The 17,486-nt window shown below is 42.9% G+C and overlaps 1 protein-coding gene across 1 annotated transcript in view; it reads left to right on the top strand.

The window, feature by feature from the left end:
• The window catches only part of SH3RF3 (SH3 domain containing ring finger 3), a 249,081-nt gene that overhangs the window by 169,647 nt on the left and 61,948 nt on the right, over positions 1–17,486 (top strand). The window contains exon 4 of the mRNA XM_033051735.1: positions 16,651–17,019. Coding sequence (XP_032907626.1) covers positions 16,651–17,019 — 369 coding nt within the window. The remainder of the gene's footprint in view (positions 1–16,650; positions 17,020–17,486) is intronic.

Here is a 17,486-nt window from a genome sequence, read left to right on the forward strand (position 1 = left end):
GATTTCATTATTTCTCACACTAGCATTCTTCATCTTTTCCTAGTGTCCTTTTTAGTGCATGTTGCACATCTTAATTACAGTAATTTCATGATTACAAGCCGCACCTGATTATAAACTGCACTTCCAGGTGTCAGCAACTTTTCGTTCTTTGTCCATATATAAGCCGCACCGGATTATAAGCCGCACTCTCGTTCGCAGCGAGGACCTGCATGCAGCAAAGTAACAAATTAGTAACAGAATCGCAGGATCGCAGGGTTTACTGGCTCGGCTTGGGGCCGGGCGGACCTGGACCGCTCGGGGCTGCCAACGGGGCCAGGTGGCCCGGTTTAGCACTGCCGCTCACCACCACTGAGCTCGCTCACCCCGGCCTGGCACTGCCCTGCGGCAGTGGCAGGAGCCCACTTGCACCCGCGGCGGCAACAGCAGCAGTGGCAGGTGGCGACAGAGCACACCCGAGGCAGCAGGCGGGGATGAAGCCCTCCACTTCCTCGCCAGGCCGCAGGGCCGGCAGGAGGGTTCCCCCTGCCTCCACCCGCTGTGCAACACAGTAACCAATTTGTAACAATCTCAAAATCCTGGGTTTTACTGGCAGGTGCTTGGCTCGGCACCTCAGCTTGCACTTCCGTGTTGGGAAATTTCAGAACTTTTTTCATATATTGGCCACTCCTGAGTGTAAGCCGTATTTCCGGGTTGGGATCAAAATTTTAGTCAAAATGGTGTGGCTTATACAGTAATTTCACGAATACAAGCCGCACTGTTTTGACCAAAATTTTGCTCCCATACCAGGAATGCAGCTAATATTCAGGTGCGGCCAATATGTGAATAATTTTCTGACATTTTCAACCCTGGGAGTGCAAACCAAGTCATTGCAAACTGCAAAGTCGAGCTCCTGCCAGTAAAACCCGGCATTTATGCGGTTGTTACAAATTGATACTCTGTTGCGCGGTGGGTGGAGCTGCTCTGCAGGCAGCACGGGGGGTGGGCAAGGCGGGGCAGCTCTCTCCTGCTGGCCCCGCGGCCCAGGGGAAGCAGGGGCAGCTCTCTCCTGCTGACCCCATGGCTCGGAGGAGGCAGGGGCTCTCTCCTGCTTGGCCCCGCAGCTCGGGGGAAGGTGGGGCAGCTCTCTCCGCTTGGCCTCGCGGCTCGGGGGGCTCCCATCCCCGCGTGCCGCCGCCGCAGGAGCAGGCAGGCTACATCCCCGGCTCCCATGGCCACCGCAGGTGCTGGCAGGCTCTGTGCCCCCCCTGCTGCCATGGGGCAGCACTGGACCGGGGTGACCGAGCCCAGCGGTGGCAGCGGCCGGCGCCGAGCGGCAGTGCCGAGCTGGGCCACCCAGCCCTGTCGGCAGCCCTGAGCCCTCATGGCCCGAGCCAAGCCAGTAAACCCCGCCCTGCCGCAGTTCTGTTACTAATTGGCAACTTTGTTGCACGCGGGTCCTCGCTGCGAACACAGAGCGGCTTATACTCGGGTGCGGCTTATTTATGGACAAAAAACAAAATGTTTGCCAACACCCGGCAATGCGGCTTATATTCAGTGCGGCTTGTATTCATGAATTTACTGTAATCGTGAAATTATTGTAGCTTCCTTCTGGGGGAGCTTTCCTGTAACTCTGAGTAGGGATCTTAAATCCAAATATAGACGTGGAGGGTCAATAGGAGGGTTTTGGGAGATGCCCCTGGCAAACTGGCTGCCTTCTCTGCCCCTTTTCTGGTGGCCACAGCCCCATGAGCAAAGACCAAAATGTTTTCATGTGTCTGTCACAGCACTGATGTTGTGAGTGATGAAGAAAGGTGGGTGCAATATTAAAATCACCAGACTGTGAAAGGGCCTGGCAGAGGTGGAAGCACATGTTATCCTTTGCTGCCAGTGGCGGGTAAGATGCTCTCCATCAGAGGGACAGTGATGAGAGTGACACCAAAAAGAAATTGCCAAGGAGTGCCTATTAGAGCCCCCTCTGATCTCTGTTTTCAGAAGATAGCATGTTGCATAAGTATGATGGAGAGACATGGATTTGGCAGGGGAATCACTCAGTGGATAAGGAATGGTCCAGGTGGTCACATTCAGAGTGGCAGTGAACATCTTGATGTCCAAGTGGAGAGCAGTGATGAGTGGCATTCCTTAAAGGTCAGTATGGGGACCAGTGCTGTTTAAAACCATTGTCTGTGACATGGAGAGTGGGATCAAGTTCACCCTCAGTAAATTTGCTGGTGACACCAAGCTCTGTGGTGTGGTCAACACACTGGAGGGAAAGGATGGCAACCAGAGGGACCTGGACAGGCCTGAGAGGCGAGGCCATGCAAACCTCGGGAAATTCAACAAGGCCAAAAGCAAGATCCTGCACCTGGCTCGGGGCAATCCCAAGCACAAGTATAGATTGCTTGAAGAATGGATTGAGAGCAGCCCTTAAAAGAAAGTCTTGGAGGTGTCGGTGTGTAAGAAGCTCAACATGACTCGGCAGTGCACAATCACAAGCCCAGAAATCTAGCCACATCCTGGGCTGCATCCAAAGCAGCACGGCCACTGGGATGAGGCAGATTACTCTCCCCCTCTACTGTGCTGTCATGAGACCCCACCTGCAGTGCTGCATCCAGCTCTGGGGACCCCAACATCAGGAAGAGGTGAACCTGTTGGAACAAATCCAGAGAAGAGCCACAGAGCTGATCAGAAGGCTGGAACACCTCTCCTGTGACAGGGAGGCTGAAGCTAAAGGATCTCAAAGATGCTTTCTAACCCAAACCATTTCATGGTTTTAGGCTTATTCTACCACAGTAAATAATCACAAATGTGTCTGAACATGACCTTTTGAATTTTTAAAGAATAGTTTCAAGAATAACAGTTTCCTGATAGGATGTAGCAAAGTATTGTTTTTACCTCTTTCTTTATTTCTTAATTGTCACAGACTCTGGAATGCTCAAACTGTTTTTATTCCAGACACAAAGAGATCTAGGAGTGTGTGTGTATGCTGAATGCATGCTTCAAATAGTAAAAATAACATATGAAGTTGTGTTTTTACCTAAAAATGTCATTAGCTGTGCCAAAACTAGATGTTGAAGTCTGAAATCCTCTGACATTTTGTTAGGTGTTAGAGCTGAATGTTGAAAAAACCAAATTCAAAAGACTAGAGGAGGAATCTGCAAATTAAAAACAAAAATCAGAAACAGGGAAAGATAGTTGGAATTCATTTGGGAATCTATCTTTTCCAGATTTTCTCTAGAACACACAGGATTCTTGAAGGGTGACCCCTTTTTGTTTAGTCTGTACTGTAGAAGAAATTGCATTGGTTGTGCTTACTTTATTCCTTTACAAAGTAGACCAGCCATTGTTTATTTTATCTCCTGCTGCATTGTTTTTGAGTGTAATACTGGCATTATTGTAATCTGACAAAAGCAAGACCTACTGCCAAAGGGATTGTCCTGCTTTTGCCTCATGTGCAGCAATTTTTTCCTTCTGTCCTCCACGTTCCAGGACTGCCAGATATATCTGCGTGCTGAGATGAATCAGGGAAGTCTCCCTGTTGAAAGCTATTAATTTAAGTTGGAGTTGTTATAGTTTCCAGTCTTATCTGCTTCATCATCCCATTTCCTGCATAGTCACCTGAACATCCATGCTGATGCAGGGCAGAAAGAGGAAAGATGGGAAAGGAGGCCATGTAGTATATCACACTACAAAAACATGTCTGTGAGGGCAGCAACTCCCACCCACAGTTATCCTGCAGCGATTGCTGCCATTGCACTGCTTTCTAAGCCATCATGCCACAATGGTGAGGTGAGGAGTGTGGGACTTTGTGCAAGCAACCTCTTCCGACTCCTGGTTGTCCCTTAACTTATCGCATTATTTAATTAAGTTATAATTTTATGACAAAGCATACTAGATACTCCATAAACCATATAATAATATTAGGTTTTACTTAAGTGAGGCTTGAGGGAATGTCCTGCTCTAAATCTGACTTTGAAGTCTTCCGATCTGTTTAGACACAATTGAATCAAATTGACAGGAAATTTCATGAGAGAGTTTTCTATAATAGAATTTTTCTGTAACAGACTTTTTCTGGAAACCTTGGGACAGAGCAGGAGAGGTGCCAAAGCATTCAGACAGTGATAGACTCATGCTGGAGATATTCTCCTCTTACCACATGGCAAAAGGGATGGTACTGAGGGAAGAGTCAGCACTGTTTCTCAAGAGGAAAGCAACCATGCAGAAGGCGGGAGAGCACTCCCTGATGGTCATCTCCTTGATCCCTTTTCTCTGATCTGCTTCAACCTCAACAACATAGTAAGGAATTTACAGTGATGGCTTCCTCTTATATCCTTTTTCTTTTCTTTTCCTAGACCAGGAGGAAGGACTATGATTCTAACCTTTGAGAACTAATTCCCTCAGCATCTTCCCTCCTTGCTCCAGTGCAGTGCTTAGATTTATTTGCCTGTTCCCAGCCAAAGACTTTCACTTCCATAGGTGCATCGCTCAGGAAAGAGATGTATGTGGTTATATTGATTTGGTGGATGCAAGGTTTTACTATCCCTCAATATATGAACTGTGGGAGTGGAAGAAGAGCTGTAGAGATGTTTAATACTGAATTCCTGGAAATCTTCCAGGCCAGATGAGATCTGAGAGCTCTTGGTACTGGGAGCTCTTGGTACTGGCACTGAGCTTCTCTGCCCTACAGCACCTGGGGGGCTGTCATGGTTTAACCCTGACCGGTTACTGCTTAGGGATATGCTCTGTCTCAAGCACAGGGTTTTGTCATAATAGGGGTCTTTGAAGGCACTAAAGCACTCCTGAGAGCTGAGTTTAAGGTCAAAGTAAAGGCAGCTCCACATCATTCCAGAGACACGCAGGTCTGCCTTTGCATGGAGGAACTCTCCCTAAGCACATACCAGAGTTTTCAGTGTAGTAGACGCTACACAGTTAAGTGTGTTACTTTCTCTTTGGCCACTGGTTAAAGAGTGAACAATGTACTTTTATGGCAAGTAATAAAGACATTGCCAATGAGAATCACATCCTCATGAGTGGTTTAATTCATTCATGTGGCCAGCAGTTCTACCAGTTTTGTCCAACCTGATTGCTGAGCATTTGCAAAGATCAAACTCTTATCAGGTTGCACCCTAATTGTGGCTACATCCTTTTTGCGTCCTTAGCAAATGCATATGTGTCTCATTCTTGATAGTCTGATGTCTTCATCTGCTGCTCCTTTCTTTCTATCTGGAGCTTTTTTCTGTCCTCTATAGCCCATATACCTCTCCCTTACCTTCAAGCCTTTGCTTACTCATTACTCTCTCTGCCTATTGTCTTTTATTTATTACTGAATTCCAGCTATGACAATCACTTTGTCAGCTTTTTAAATCCCAATTTTCTTCCATAGTGCTCTGTTCTTCACTGTTGTGATGAATGCTTCAAACATCCGCATCAGCATTGCTCCTCCAGATTTCTTCTCTAAAATTGTTCTTGGCTGTTATGACTAGAGAAGATGTATGTTGTGCAAAATCCTCTGTCCATCTTTCAAATAAGACTGTTGTATTGTATATTTTGCCTATAACTATACATTGTCTCTTGTCCTCATCCTAAACTGTACTTTCTCTGGGCCAAGAGCTCTCTTGTTACTCTATGTTTGCATAATGCTTCTCACAATGAAATTCTGATGTGTGACGGGAGCTTTTCAGCATTTAATGGCAAAAATAATATAAGTATGAATAAATGTCTCTGTGTGACTGCATCACATGATGTGGTCACAGTTTGCAAAATTTCAGTTTCCTTGGGACAGCTTGTCTCTCTGCCTATGGAATGTAGGTGCAATGCAGTCTGGGAAGTCTGTTTTCAGAAAGGAATGCGTTAGGAAAATATTTGAGCTTGAGTAATTCCACAAATAGGAAAAAAATCCCCAGTGTTGTGCAGTTTCAGAAAGATTTCCTACTGTGCAGATTTTTTTGCTAGCCCATTCCTTTTGCCATCTCAGAGCTCAAACAGCATGACCTAGAGCAGTGGTTTTCCAAATTCCTTCCACTTGCAGCATACTAGCATAAACATCATTTGCATATGGATGTCATAAAAGTGACTAATGCTGGCAATCATCGTACTTTATTGCAGTAATGTGACACATGTGCCTGAGCATCCTAAGCGATCTGCTCCAAGCTCATTGGGGCTGAAGAAATGGCACATCTCTTATCTAGCAGTGACACCTGTGGCAGAGCAGGCTTGGAGAGAAACCAGAACACTGATCCAGCTCCAGATGGGTGTACAAGAGACAAGGGCACTAACTACTTCACTATGATTCCACTATGCTGGGTTTAGCCTAAACCAGAAATTGAACTCAAAAAGTTGAACAAGTAACATTTCTAGTTTGATAGCCAGAGAGTTCAATGTACTTTTGACTGCAGCTGTGGCAAGTCAATGAAGAGACCTCTTACTCTGAACTCAACCTTGCCCCCCATCATGTTTTAACATCTTGGATTCTCCAAAGAGGTCTATAAATAGTTCTTTGAGGTGAAGGGCAGTGAGTCATGCCATGAGTGTGAGGTTGAGTGCTGCCATTTTCAGCCAAGAATCTGCAGAATTTAGGGAATTTATCACAGTTCACCCTTGTCAGATTTTTCTTCCACAAGGTGAGGAGGAGGGTTGTGAACCCAATTGCATCATCATATAGCACAGAAAACTTATTTTCATTACTTACGGACTGGCTTTCAGTTACTGGTCAGGCTTCCAAAAAAACTGAGCTGTGCCTGTTGTGCAGTATGCAATATGCTATGTGCCACAACCCCTGCCCTATAATGCCATCCCAATCCATTGTCCATCTTTTAGCAGTATGACAGAAGTATAGATGTCTCCAAGATGAGACAGGGTTATATAAAAATAGTTTTAAAATAACTGGTCATTGCATAGATTAAAAAAGGATGCAAATTAATGCTCCCACTGAGGAAAAAGAGCCATGCTGCTGTACCAGGCATCAGCACATGCTGATGAAGGTGCTTTAAATGTGCAAGCAATTCAAAGCAGAATTTGCACTGTAATAACCACAGCAGACACAAACTCAGGCTGTCAAGTCATGTCTCTCTCAGCACAATTCCTTTTTTCATCTGTGTGCATAGTTAAGAAGACCAGTCTCCCTGTTGCACAACACAAACAATTCACGTGTCCTGGTCCAGCTGCCCATTTCAGACACACATCATTCAAGTCCCATTTCAGAGAAATATCTCGGGAGTCTCCCTCTAGGGAGTCATCCAATGGTTTGGTGAAACAGCAACACAGTATGTCCTGACTCATATTCTCACCCCAACTGGCAAATAGTAAACCCAAAGACTGGATGCATCTCTCCAAAGACATTTTGTGACAGACAACTGATATCCATCAGTGTTGGCTGCTTCCAGAAAAACATGCAGTGTGACTCTGGAGCTGGGGCAGGAACCTTCTACCACAACCAGCTTTATAGCCAGTGGTACCAGGAGCTCCATGCACACAGAATCTAACTATACAGTCCCATGGGACATCACACCATGGCAAATGCCCTGTACCACATCTAGCAGTTCTTTTCTGTCTTGTATTTGGGAAGCAGAAACCAGAACACTATGTAGTAAAAAATGTCTCTAAATGTAGTACACACAGGGCAAAAGCTGTTTATCACAATCCTTTAGTACTAATATCTGCTTGAATTTTGCATACCTTGGTTCCTTTTACAAGCAATTGAACCAAAACATTTACTTGGCATTTACTTTCATTCTTCATCTCTGCTTTATCAGAGATAGAGAGTACAGTGCATTTATTTGTATATGATTCCCCACAGGTAATCTTCAGTTGTAGCACATAAAACTTAATTTTCCCTGATTGCACAAGATTTCTTATTCTACACAAAGTTGTAAATCACTGCAACAAAGACTCCTTGCTTGCTCAGTGTAGGCAAAGCCTTGCATTACTTCAGCAATTACTTTGGCTTTCCCATGTGCTCCTTTTGCTGCAATTCCAAGGTCCTCCAAGGTCTCCAAAGATTTATCCAACTTCATGCTTTCTGCAGGTAACATTGATGGTGTGGGGTGATGGTGTAGGTCTTTATCGCAATACCTACCAGAACACATTTCTTATCAAATTTATAAAGGACTTCTGCAAATATATGGCTTTTGTCTTTCATCTTATCTTTTGTCTCATTAAGCTGGAAGCAAGTGCTTCCTTTAAAAAAATGACATGGTATTGTTGCTTCTTTCACACAACCCTGATCATTCCAAAACCAGCATTTTCAAGAACTGTATTTCCAGGAACAAATCTGAGAATATGAGCAAATGAGCAAAATGTCATGTCTGGTAGCATGTGTACACAGTGCAGCTATCAGGAAAAGATGTGTCTCTGAAACAACATGACCATGATGTTCCTGGTTCACAATCCCATTTATAATTATTTGGGGTCACACACCATAATTTGGAAGCCATTTGCTGTAGGACTCCCAGGCTTGATGCACTCATTAAGTCTGAAGACATCCTCTGCCCTTAGCTGGTGGTATTTAACTTCCTTGGTTGGTGGTATTTAACTTGTTACTTTTCAGTTAATTCATAATTTTATGGGTATTGTTGATCGCTTGAGTAAGCAATAGCACCAGGAGCCTTGTGAAACTTTAAGGAAGGAAGGAGGTAGAAAGTTGCCTGAAAACTCTGAAGACACAAAACTTGGCTCTTTTTAAAGATATTGCTTAGAGTTTACCTGTGATCCATACAGCTCTGCTCCAGGATCTAGTCAGTCTTTCCTAGCCTGTGCTGGCTCACAGCGCAAGTTTTCACAAGTGAAGGGCTTTCTAGATTCAGCACAAAGCTGCTGCACAGGCTTGCCTTCCTTGCAGTAACTGGCTGTAATGATACAGGGCTCACACAACTGCCAGGTTTCAGTGAGGCATGAAGACATCATCTGAACTGCTTCTGAAAGCCTGCAGATTCATACAGGTCCCTGGCCAAGGCTGCTGCCCAGTGTAAGGCTGCTCACACTTCTGCTAGCACCAACCTCTTCCCTCGTGGTGCAGGTGAACACCTGGGCTCAGGAGGGCAGTCACAAAGGTTTTCTTTACAAGAATGAAAGATACTCAGCATAGCCAGAAAGCTTGTGGCTTTCTATTTGGAAAGTGTTAGTTGTTCCAGGTCTCCCATGGCTATTCTCCCACACAGGGACTCCAGGAGTCCAAGTACCCTGTTGAACTCTTAAACCACTGTGGCTTTGGTAATTTCTTGTCTTAGCTGAGAAACATCATCTGTGAAACAATTTCCTGAGGGACAACTTGTCAAAACAAGCAAGTTCCTGGGAAGTACTTAAGTTCCAATGAGTTTCATTTTTTGATGAAAAAATAGTTTGTCAGTAAAATCTACACAAGCTTCAACAGGGACTCTTCTGGTACTGAAATTGGTGCCAGATGGGCACCAGTCCTTCCACTGTTGAAGGCAGCTGGAGTTTTGCCACTGACTTCAAAGGAATTAGGATCAAGCCCATGAATTCATGACTGCACTTTTTATTTAGCTTTCTGAATAATTTATACGTAAAAATAGGCTGTATTCTCCCAGTCTTTCTGATGTTGAGTAAAGCTGTATTTGGTTACATTTCTTGCTTTCAAAGGAGCTTTGGTGCAGTCATGAGTGTCTCATTATGGAAAAGGGTGTCCATAGGGGACAGATAGAAAGAAAAATGAAATCCTTAGGCATATTGAAGACACACAGCAGATCAGAGATTCAGAGATGACAGATCAGAGCAAGAGAGTCTTCATACTTGGAGCTGAAGGCTAAATAGCTAGCATTATTTCAGGAAGTGGAAGGGGATCTAGAAAGCATACTTCTTTTTGGTGAGTTCATCTATTTTTAATGATATTGCATTTAGTTTTATTTTCCTTCTTCTCAGTTCTTTAGACATTAATTTCCATAAGGTTTCTTGCTGTGCTTAACTCCTGAATAGACTTTACAGATTATGCATTTCTCTGGGATACACCAAACTTGCTCTCCACCACTGCAAACCATTTTCCTTCTTAAAACTATTTGGGAAAAAAGGAAAGAAAAAAACTTCCCAGTTCACCACCCAGGGCTTAGTGTTTACTTCTGCTGCACGCATCATTTATTTTCATTCTGCAAGATCATGATGACACGCTCATCCAAGCACATGCTGTTCTAATATGCTACATTCCTTCAGCCCCTCAGTGTGTTAGAAGTGTCATTGCTGCTAAATGAGAAGGATCTTGTAGGACAGGCAAATAGATTGCTAAGTACTGCTGGCTTTCAAAGACCCATGTTGTAGATGAAAATTATTGGCTTGCTTTTTCAGGACTATACATTGCTGTGTATGTGGATGACCCTGGTTAGGAGGGCTATCTGCTGTAGGGTTTTAGAGAATTCCTTCCTTGAGAACGTGCTGACATATTTAGCAGCCTTTTGGAAAAGAGAATGAGATGTATGCCTCAAACTATGACTGGAGGAACAGAACACTTGAAGTTTGAGATGTGTCCTAGGAAAGCATTTCTGCAGCTATCATTTCGTTTGAATCTGTTCAAGCAAGTGCATGTACTGCACTTCTTGTATTTTCTGGGTGGATGGAATCACTCTGCTCTCAATCACAGTGTGGGTTTCAAAAATCTATCTGCCATGATGGATAAACCACTTGCAGAAAATCTGTTCCACATTTGCTTGTTCCTCCCTGACAATAAATTAGAAAAGGCAATAGTGGATTGTTAGATATTAACACAAAACCATTAAATAATGCTTTGGTTTAGCTATAATATTTTCTCTTAAACTATGCCTTACTAATTACTCTCCATAAGATGAATTTAAATTGTCTGTGGAGAACTTTGAAGGCTTTCTCTAAACACCTTTAAATCTGAATTAACAAAACATATAAAAGATTAAAATTATAGATACATTCAACATGACTTCGTCGAAGAGTCTTTGGCACAAATTTGTCTGCTAATATGCCACTAGTAAGCTCTTGAATTGCTGTGTGTCCTCTGTACTAACCTACCAAAGAACATGTAAAGTATTAGGTAAAGAAAGTATCATGTACTTCCTCCTAATGTCCATTTGAGTCAAAGGCTGTTTTGTTACTTGGCTACAGCAGAAGATTGTATCCTGCATTTACTGGTAGGGATAATAGTAAGGAAAAGCTGGTTTAGCTTTCTGAAAGACTACTTTTTGCATCTGAAAATGCTTTTACAGATGCAGTCCTCTCAGGAACCCAGCAGAGACAGAAGAATCTTGTATAGTTATGCCCTTAGTTACTTAATAATCTCACTGTGCTTCAGAACATAAATTATAATACTAGCAAACTAGTTTAATGAGGGCATGTGAACTTAATATTTCCTGAAAGTGCCTGCTCTGAAGTGAAAATGCAGTAATAAATTCAGACTGTTTATTTTAATCACAGAATCAGCTATTGAACTGCAAGTTGCCAAAGTCTCCGCAAGGCATAAAATAGGGATGTACATGATCTTCTCAATATTTATGAGCCGCAAAGTATAAAAATCAGTAGTCCCTAGGTGAAAATATTTTTAGTCTTTCAGGGGAATATTGTGAAAATGCTTTATTAGTAATTTTAATTTTGTTTTCTGCTCTGCTCAGTTGCTCCTTTCTAAAAACTTGAGCATGGTATTTTTCTCTTTCCAGTTTGTTCTTTTGTATTAGGTATGTCGACATTTGAGGGGATTTGTAACTTTTTGCTTTTAAAACTGATTTGAGTCTTACACAGCACCATTCTTTAGCTAATAGCTTCCACAAATACAGAAAAGAAAAAAAAGATTTTGTAGTAAATGAATCTTTATAAAGTGTACTTTCCAAAATTGCTCCAGTTTATCAAAATACTGAATCACATGTGCAAAACTGAGAATTCAAGAAATCTTTTCTTATTTAGAAAAGAATGACATTTTAGTCACACATTAGTAACACTTTGGTATGCACAGACAGTATCAAGTACATGCTGAAGTGTATTTGTAAGCCACGCAGTGAGGCTCTCTCTTTGATAGGGCAGATGTCAGTCAGAAATTAATCCCTTACCCACACCTATATGAATAGAAAGTAAGACTGTTCAGTAGGAGAAATGTCCTCCTTCTTAGAGAAGACACCATTATCAGTGAAACACCACAAACCCAGGAGCTGCTGTTGTGACCACAGTGTATCAAAGTGTCCCTTAGAAGTCTAAATTGGGATAGAATAATTTTGACACTAACACAGATTAGTAAATGCACTGGCATATTTGTCAAGGGAGATGTAGTGAGGATTAATTATTTAAATCTGACCTAAATTTCCTGTTTCTCTCTTGTTCCATAATAATAACAACAATAAATTCCAAAGTAATAATTTGCTATTTGAACTTAACCTAGAGTTGATTGTCACCCACACCAGACAGGAAGTAGATTTTCTTTACTCTTCATTCCATCTAGGGTATGTAAGTAGGTGCATAATGTTGCCTGTTGAAACTGTAGTTTGTTAAGTCATATCAGAATATATAGGTATAAAAATATATTTGGTCCCATGTGAGACCATCAATGTAGATGACAGTTTCTCTCCTGTATCTGCTCATCCTTAAAAGAGAAATAAGTTGAAACCATTTACAGGTGGTCCCTTTTAAACCCACATGTATTAGAAATTAGAAGCGTGCGCATGTATCTGTGTGTGCAAGCACGTGCAACAGAGACTGAGAGAAACTCACCATAATACAGTCTGCAGAAATAAAAATGAGATCTCTGGAGACAAATACAAAATAATTTTGGCAGTGGAGAAGTCCTGAGTGATGTAGCTTAATATTTGTCACCTATGTGGTAAAGTCACAAGTAGAGTACTGAAGACAGTCATATCTAAAATCCAGAAGGAGGGAAAAAACCTCTCCCTTAGTTCATACCGCATGGGCTCTCTGCCTGGACGCTAAAGTCAGGACAGCTTACATTGTGGCAGGGTGGAGAGTATGGCTTCCTGATCAAGCCCACCAAACATTTAATGAGCATTACTTGATTACTGCTCCCATTGTAGGAAAAGGTTGTTTGGGGGTGAACCAGACTGTGCACAGAGGTATTCTGCTCCCACCCTTCTTCACTCCCAAAACCAGATGAGCTGGAGCTGTCTCTGGTATGATTACTCACAGATGGGGAAGAAATAGGAACAGTAGCTCCATGAACTGACTGATGCGTCCTCATCTCAGCATGAAGGATTCACAGCAAGTAGTCACTAAGACTGTGTGAACAGTTGTACTGCACCATCTCATCAAATCTCTTGCATGATGAAGTCCCTCAGATAATATAAGGGCTGCTGATGCAATATTTTGCATTTCTAGACAGGATTGCAGGGCTGCTGGGAATGTTTGACTGGTTTAGCATTCAAATCCGAGCTTTGTCCCTCTAAATCCTATGTCAAGTTTTCTAGGACATCCCCTTTATAAAGAATGGATTTGGGGTAAAATCAGTCTCACTGCAGTCTCAAGGGCATAAGTCTCAAGTCACTTTGGGCTTAGCAGGACCAAAAATTCAAATGTAGGATCTTTCTAGAGAAAGGATCAAAACTGAGTAAGAAAGTAGAGTTCGGGTATTCAAGATTGTCATAAGAGCTACAGGCTTCCAGAAATGTCAAATTCCTGACACTGACTATGGGTCAGAACTTTCCATTAAGCTTCTCATCTGGAAGCAAATCTGCCTGAAGATCAGATGGCAGACACCAGAAAGCAATGCTTGTTTACATATTCTGAGTTTAAAACAAGAAATTTTCAATCATGTTTATGTTTAAAAAAAATATTTCTACAAGTTTTTTGTGAAGAGGAAGAACTGTTTGCTTTTACAAAGTAGTAAGCAGGCTTTTCTCTGGTATTCATAGCCTATTTGGGAAGTACTTTCCAGCATCTGTGGGCAAAGCTGTTTAAAAACAGTTCTCTACAAAAATAAAGTCGTAAGGCTATAAAGCATTTTTTATCTTGGCAGACCAAAATAATTTTTTCCCAGTATTTCAGGAAGCCTCTGACATTCTCAAAAGTTCATTAGCTTGACTTTTGGGGAGGAGTTTTCTTTCTGTCTTTAATCTTCTACTGATATTGAGATTTACTTTTGTTTATATCCATACAGGGCCATTTTTTAATCACTTCATGTTTAGATGCTTGCTCTCTTATTGACATTTCAACTAGGTGCTGCTTTAAACAAAATGTAAGGGACTTTGTTGTTTTGAAAAGAACAGCTTCAGTGTTAAATTGAATTCCAGACAGTGGGATTTATAATCTAATTCTTACAAGAGATTCAGAGCTTGATATCCAGAGCTGGAGCTCTTCATTGTCCATATGTAGCACGTTGTAAAATCAGAAGTTCTAAATTTTTTTTTAACTCTATTTTTTCCTATCTCAAAGAGTTAAAATATATTCTTTTTCTTCTTGATGTTGATTAGCAAAAATATCCTCACCCTTTTCTGTCAAAGAGTCATATATATTTGATAACTTTATCCTTTTCTCCTTAATATTTCAAGTAATTCAGCTAGACTATCTTCATCAATGGGGTAAGCGGAGCTGTAACACCTACTTAAGGGAGGGGAGCCATCTGGTTTCCTTGCAACTTGGAGCCTGCTGGCAAATATTAGGTTATACCAATTTAGAGCATGATGAAGTGGGAAATAATGGACATTTCTGAAGAATCTGAAATAGGATCAGCTGTTATCGGAAAAAATTGGCAGGTGCAGTGCACTACACTGGCTGTAAGAGTGGTCTCAAGTTGGAGAGTGCAGCTGGGAAAATGACTTGCTAATTGAATGGTTGCAGGACTCCCAGCAGCTCTGAAAGTAGTGGAGCATCATTAATTGGAGGCTCTTGGTTGACTTAGTGGAAGCTGTCACAGAAAGAAGGATCCTGAAAGTTGAGGTTTACTTTCTAGATGTTTTAGCGTGGTTTTTGCCTGTTACACTGAATGAGTCCTCACGGAGTCAGAAATGCTTTCAAACTCAGGGGGACTGGCCTAAGGCTAGCACCATCTATTATTTTATTTACAGCATGGTGACAGTGGTTAGGAGTTATAAAAGCTACACAATTACACATTTGTTTAACTGGATGTTTCTGTTGTTGTCTTTCCCTTCCCTCTCTTTTTTCTTTTTATTTTCACTTTTGTTAGGTTTCAAAATTGGCTTGGAGCAAAATTATTCTTTTTTATTTCTTTTTATTTAGAGCCTTTATTTAGAAGACCTTGTCCACAATTGTTTCTTGGATGCTGCCATAATTCATAAAAGTAGTTGTAGTTATAGAAAAAAAATGGCCTAGTTTTCGTCCAGAATACTCTTACATACACCTCTGGCTTATGTGGGTTTCAGAATAGCAGTGAATCCAAAAGCACATGTGCATTAGCTGTGGCTCCCTTTTTCATAAGTTGTTTTTATTCATTAAGTGCAAACATATTGCAGTGTATCCTAGTTTAATATAAAGGTCTATTGGCAAAATGTGGCATTTTCCATCACCTGTTGCACCTCGAGGGAAGATGTATTGGCAATGAGTCCTGTGCAGCAAGCACTGCTGACTTCTGAGTGCACTTCATGTGTCATTAGTGACAGCAGCACCGCTGTGCACCTAAAATTTCTCCAGTAATGTACAGTGTAGCTTTCCTGGGTGAGTTATGAAGGCTGGGAGGTAAGAGACTTCAGTGACAGGGTTGTGCCACCCAGCATGCCATCCTGCATGGACACGAGGTGATCTGTGAGTGTGGATTTGAGGAGGAACAGTGGGGTGAAAGCTGGCCTGAGCCTCTTAGGGAGGTGTTCTTGGGCTGTAGGTCAAGTGTTAAACCCTTCAAGAGAACTGATGAGACTACTTTTTCAAGCTGGACCCTCAGCAGGTCTTCCAGTGGCCATCAAGCTCTTCCCAAGTTTAGGTGATACAGCTAGGGAAAATGCCTTCAGTTTGCATCTGCATTTGGATAATCTGTGTTAGGTTGGGTACAGGGAGATGAAACTGGGAAGATTTGGAAACTGTACCCTTGGATCAAAACCATATGTGGCAAACATCAAGCACAGGCCTGTGATGGAACTCAGAATAGCAAAACATTGATGAAGCTCCTGCCTACTTCCCCAGGCTCTGACTCAGCAGCCTGGGATAAGCTGGTTTTGGGAATGCCAAAAACACCATGTTTTTCAGTGTTGTGGCATCATGTGGACCAATTTGTGGTGCCTGGTTCTAGCTTAACTCTTCTGGATGCTTACTTTGCCTCTTTTGATCTTCCTAGCATTAACAAGCAGTTGGAAATAATTCACCTGGCCTCATAAATCAAATAAATTCATAGAATTTTAGAATCATTTGGGTTGGAAAAGATCTCTAAGACCATCCAGTCCAACTGGTAATTCAGCACTGCCAAGCCCACCCCTAAACCATGGCCTGGAAGTGCCATGTCTTTTAAGTCTTTGAAATACCTCCAGGGACAGTAATTCCACCACTTTCCTGGGCAGCCTGTTCCAGTGCTTGACAATCTTTTCAGTGAACAAATTTTTTCCTAACATCCTATTCTAAACCTCCCTGGCACAACATGAGGCCATTTCCTGTTGTGCTGTCAGTCATTACTGGTAGAAGAGGCCAACCCTCACCATGCTACAACTCCTTTGAGATGGTTGTAGAGAGAGATAAGAACCCCCTGAGCCTCCTTTTATGCAGTGCAGGGAACCTCACCACTCTGTACAACTCCTTTTTCATCTTTCCCTTTTCGTCCCCATGCAGCTGAATGAATCTGCCAAGCAGCTGATGGAGATGGACAAGACGTGCTCAGCCGCCGCCTCCGGCTGTGACATGCCGCTGGCGACGGAGACGGTGGCGGTGGCAGCGGCGGCGGCCGTGGGGCTGGCACCGTGCTCCACACTGGCTGGCGCCGGTGCTGCCGGAGCGGCCCAGCGCCAGGTGGAAGGCAAGAAGAACGCCAAGAAACGCCACTCCTTCACTGCCCTCAGCATGACACACAAGTCCTCCCAGGCCGCCAGCAACCGGCACTCCATGGAGATCAGTGCCCCCGTCCTCATCAGCTCCAGCGACCCACGGGCAGCTGCCAGGATCGGGGACCTGAGCCACCTCTCCTCCAGTGCCCCGGCCCAGGTAAGGCAGACCACAGCAGGGTGTGGGCATCCTTAGCAGGCGGCACGCCCCTGTGTCACCTCTTCATCCACGCATGAAGCTGTCACAGGTGCTGTCATCCCGGTGTGACGGTACTTGGCATCTGCCATTCCTAACCTTCCATTAATCAGTGGGGAGGCGTAAGAAACCAGAGGATGAGGCCAAATTGGATTCACAATAGTGACACACTTTAAAAAACAAAAAGTAGTCCTACAATTTGTTAGAAGTAATGCAACTGTTGCACCAGTTTCTGTTGTAGAAAGGAGTAATTTTGAGTGATTCCATTACCCTGAACATGTCTGTTACTCTGCAGGATAGCAATGTCAGTATGAAATTCACACACTGGGGATAAAAAAAGATTTTTGGAATAATTATTTCTATACAGATCACTGGAGGATGAGCAAATGTGCTGTACTTTGACAAATGTTGTACTCAGCAAGTAGCTGCCG

This window comes from Catharus ustulatus, chromosome 2 (assembly GCF_009819885.2).
Source record: "Catharus ustulatus isolate bCatUst1 chromosome 2, bCatUst1.pri.v2, whole genome shotgun sequence".
Taxonomy (NCBI): Eukaryota; Metazoa; Chordata; class Aves; order Passeriformes; family Turdidae; genus Catharus; species Catharus ustulatus.